We start from the raw sequence: 4,212 nt of genomic DNA, 5'->3' as shown, positions 1-4,212 counted from the left end.
AAGATTTTTCAAAGAAAAATCTATAACTTGACCAATGAAAATCCTAATCCCATAAAATTTGTAGTTGAAATTTTTACTGGAGGTAGGCTTAGATTAGAGAAGCCTTTTGACAAAATTTTGTGATTTATTGAATTATATTTGAATTTTAAGAACTATTTTAAATTTTGGAATATTTATAGGCAAAACTGACGTCTAGGGTAGAAAATTTGCTCTAATGCCATGTTTGAAATTCAGAATAATATGAAATAAAGCGGAATTATTTTCATTAATATGAGAGGGGCGCTTACATGAATCCAAGAATAGGAAATCTAATAAAAAGAAAATAATATGAAAGGAAAGACATATTACTTAACATCTCCAATTAATTAATTCATGTTAATTATTTGAAGATAAAGACAAATAACATAAAATAGAAAAAGAAATAACTCATAATCCAAGAAAATAAATATAAAAAAAGGAAATGAAATAAATCATAATCTAAGGAAATAATTTATTCCTCGTAACTTCTCCCATGAATAAATTATTTAATATAACTTCTAACAATAATCATAGATAAATACTTCAAAAACAAGCAATCTCTTATTGCATTGGTTATTAATCAAATTATTCATGATTAAACATCTTAATATAGGGAAATTTACGTACATAGCACACAATTTTTATGTATTTACACACCTCACATCTAAACTTTCATATTTACATACATAGCACTTTGGTGCTTTAAACCTATACATGAAAATGTGTATTTCACTTTTAAAAAGTGGTAATAGTGTTATTTTTTTATGTAAGATTAAAAATTTTAGTGTTGTGTGTCAATATGAAAGTTTGTGTTAGATATGTAAATCCACGAGAATTGTGTGCTATGTATGTGAATGCCCCCTTAATATATTGCAAATGGATACAAAAACCTGTCCCAATAACAGAAAATCGTACGCAGGGTAAAATAATGCATAAAAGAGCTATGATAGATAAGTGCTCGAAGAATGTAATAAGCAAACCTAGATTCATTTATTTTAATAGTCTCTGCCAACTTGCTTTCAAAGTCTAAGGAATCTTCTGATAATTTCTTCCATAAGCTCAGCATCACTTCTACCTGCTCTACTTCTTCCTTAGTTCCATCCAAAATTGAATATTGTGATTTATTTTCCCTTTCTTCAATGATTCCATTGAGAACAATCTTCTGCCTTTCTGATTCCTCCAAAGAACTGGAAGCAATAGCTAACTTCTGATTCAAATTATCAACCTCCATTTCATAAACAGTAAGTTGTTGTAGAGCATCATCAAACTGACTCCTCATGAAATCCGAATGAATCTTGTTCTCAGAAATGATGAGCATTTGCATGCTTATTCGATCTCTGAGTTCATCGAGCTCTCGGTAAACCGTGTCAAATTCCTCCCTTCGTTGTGTTATGGAGGTCTCACCTTCGAGCACAACTTTTTCATTCTCACTAATTAATGCAGATAAGGAAATTATTTCCTGCTTCAATTTGTCGTTCTCTTCAAGTTCTGAGTGTAATGCCGTTTCCTTCTGTGAAATTACTGAATCAAGGGAAGCCTTCTCTGCCTGTCGTTTTAGTGTAATATCATTTATCATAAACATTTCATTTCTCACAGATTCTTTAATAAAAACTGAGTAAAAATCATGAATGAAACTATTCTCCATTACAGCATCCTCCATTTGAAGATTAAGCTTACTAATAACCTCATTCAATACTATAGCATCTATTTCTTCTTTAACAGCAACTTCTGTATTCAAATCTTCAAGCTTCCCCTTCAGATTTGCTATCTGTTCCAATAAGTTTTGGTTTACTGATGCATTTTGTAATATTTGGAACCCAAAATCTGTGACCTGTGAGGATAGATACTCCGCCTCCTTCCTTTTTCCTATAAGTAAACCTCGTAGCCTTTGATTTTCGATAAACATGGAAGAAATTTTATTCTTCAAAGTACAAACCTCGTTTGAATCATCACAAACAACAAAATCTAACTCCTCCGCTAGGATATCATCTAGATTTACGATAATTCGGCGGATATGTTTCTTCAAATTTTCAATCTCCTTATCTTTCTTCGAAAACAAAGAGCCCTTTTCCTTGAGAAATTCCCTTTTCAGCCTGAACAACTCATCAGTTTTCTCTTCCATCGCTTTGTCGTGTTGCCTCCGCATTTTTGTCATTTCAATTTTATAATAATCTGCGAGATCTTCCTTCGACAAGTGCTTTAGGTGAAAATCCATAGATTCCAACATCGGTTTCCCAAAATGCTGAGCTTCCTGCATCATATTAGCACCATTTTCCCCTTTATGTGATGCAGAAGATGAGTGATTATTTCCCAAAGCCTTAACATGGAACTGATCCTTCCACCTCGTATTATTTAGCTCTTCTAAACTTTCGCTGCTGCTGTGTGATAAGAGAAGACTTTGATCCGAGTTCAATAACGACTTAGAAATAGCATTGAGATCTTCACGCACCAAGGAGAGTTCACCAACCTTCGTGCTCAGCGCATTCATCTGTTTTCGCTGCTCCAAAATCTTAGTTTCACACTTTTCCTGAATATCTCTAACATAATTCTGAACAAGAATAGCATTAATTTCTTCATGCAACTCATTCTCCCATTGCTGTTCCATTGCTGAAAGTTTCATAGAGCTAAACAAATTATTGATTTCATCAAAATAACCAAATAACATTACTCTAAAAAATTCTATTTTTTTACTGAGAACATGCAATTTCTCATCTGTTCTTCCTTGAGTAGGAACCTTGAACACCACTTTATTTGTAGAACAAACATTTGTTGAACAAGAAAATTTTGAATTTCTCACATAGTCAAACTCCTCCTTAAGCCTCTGAAACTGATTTTCAACAGACATCTTTATTCTGCTCAAATGATTGGTCGTTATACTATCAAAACTCAAGTTCAAATTTACTGATGCCGCCACTGATGGCGCCAAACTATTGACATAATTAGAAGCATGCAACTTTGCCTTCAAGCAAGCTATCTCAGCTTCCTTTAAAGCAATTTTCTCAGTACTTTCCTCAATTACAGCATTCACAATCCCCTTAATGACTGAGTCGGTTACCAATCTCGAAACCGTGAGGCGATCGTTAATCTCATCCACATAATTGTCAAAATCATCAAGCAGGAACTTCTCATAATGTGCAGATTCATTCCCAACAGTATCGGTTTCATTAAAATTGATGCCAAAAATCATGTTCTCCTCAGCCGCCGAACCAACCTCCTCGTCGGAAAGGGAGTTCTTATTCCACAGCAGATCCTGCAGCATTAGTGAGAAATTTTCCAGCTAAAAATCAATAGGAAAAATATATAAATACAGTCACCATTAATCATCGTAGATTGCTTTGTATTATTTGAGAAAAAAAAAGCTTCAGCTAAATTTATTGCATGTAAATAGCTTCCATCAAGCAAAAAAATAAAATAAAAAATAAAAAATAAACAATTGAAGTAATTCCGAATTCAAACAAAAAATAAAATACCCCTTCCCAGATGACCGATTCAAACGAAGCTAAAGCCATGAATCAAATTCTACAAAATTATAAAATATTAAAAACCCTAAACCCTAAAACATACAAAATTAAAACTCACATTCCACACTGCTCCGATTAATCAACCGCCAAAAATAACAAGCTTAACAGAGCGAAAACCCAATCCAAATCTCCTCATCACCTCACCACTCTCAAATCCCCAAACCAGCTGAACCGAGAATTCAATCAAAACACAGAAACGGAATCGCTCACCGCTTCCATCCGCTCCATTGGAAATTTCCCGCCAAATCCCTCTAAGAACTTCCGGCCGGATAAAAAACCCTACTTTCCTGCGCAGCGTCTTCGGTATCGCAAGAAAAAGAGGGACCTTTAGCTCCCAAGCTTTCGCCTTTCAGCATCCTTCTCCTCTATGTCGGTTTCTTTTAGGGTTAGGGAGAGATTTGGTCTTCGCGCGGAAAGTAAATGAGTTTTTGCCGGGGAGAAAAATATATGTGGAGTGAGAAAGTGCGGAGCTGCTGGAGTCCAGAAATCTGGGTTGCATAATTTACGATATTGCCATTAGAAAATTATGGTCAATGGATAACATGAATCACATGATTCCTTCCGAGGAAGAAAATATATTTTTTATTACATTTTCTATAAATCTCCAAACTATTTATGAAAAAGAAAGGAATAATATCAATCTTTATGATTAAAAAATAATTTAACTTGTTAT

General features: G+C 33.9%; 1 protein-coding gene across 1 annotated transcript; it reads right to left on the bottom strand.

Moving 5' to 3' along the window:
- Nucleotides 1-880: 880 nt before the first annotated feature.
- On the bottom strand, nt 881-4,009 carry LOC110018321 (WPP domain-associated protein-like). Its single transcript, XM_020715599.1, has 2 exons — nt 3,750-4,009; nt 881-3,268 (listed from the first exon to the last, which is right to left on the bottom strand). The coding sequence occupies exons 1-2, from the start codon at nt 3,765-3,767 to the stop codon at nt 881-883; spliced, it is 2,406 nt and encodes an 801-aa protein (XP_020571258.1). The 5' UTR covers nt 3,768-4,009.
- Nucleotides 4,010-4,212: the final 203 nt, after the last annotated feature.

This window comes from Phalaenopsis equestris, unplaced genomic scaffold (assembly GCF_001263595.1).
Source record: "Phalaenopsis equestris unplaced genomic scaffold, ASM126359v1 Scaffold000008, whole genome shotgun sequence".
In the NCBI taxonomy this organism is placed as follows: domain Eukaryota; kingdom Viridiplantae; phylum Streptophyta; class Magnoliopsida; order Asparagales; family Orchidaceae; genus Phalaenopsis; species Phalaenopsis equestris.
Note: the sequence above shows the minus strand (reverse complement) of the source record. Positions and strands in the feature narration are given on the sequence as shown.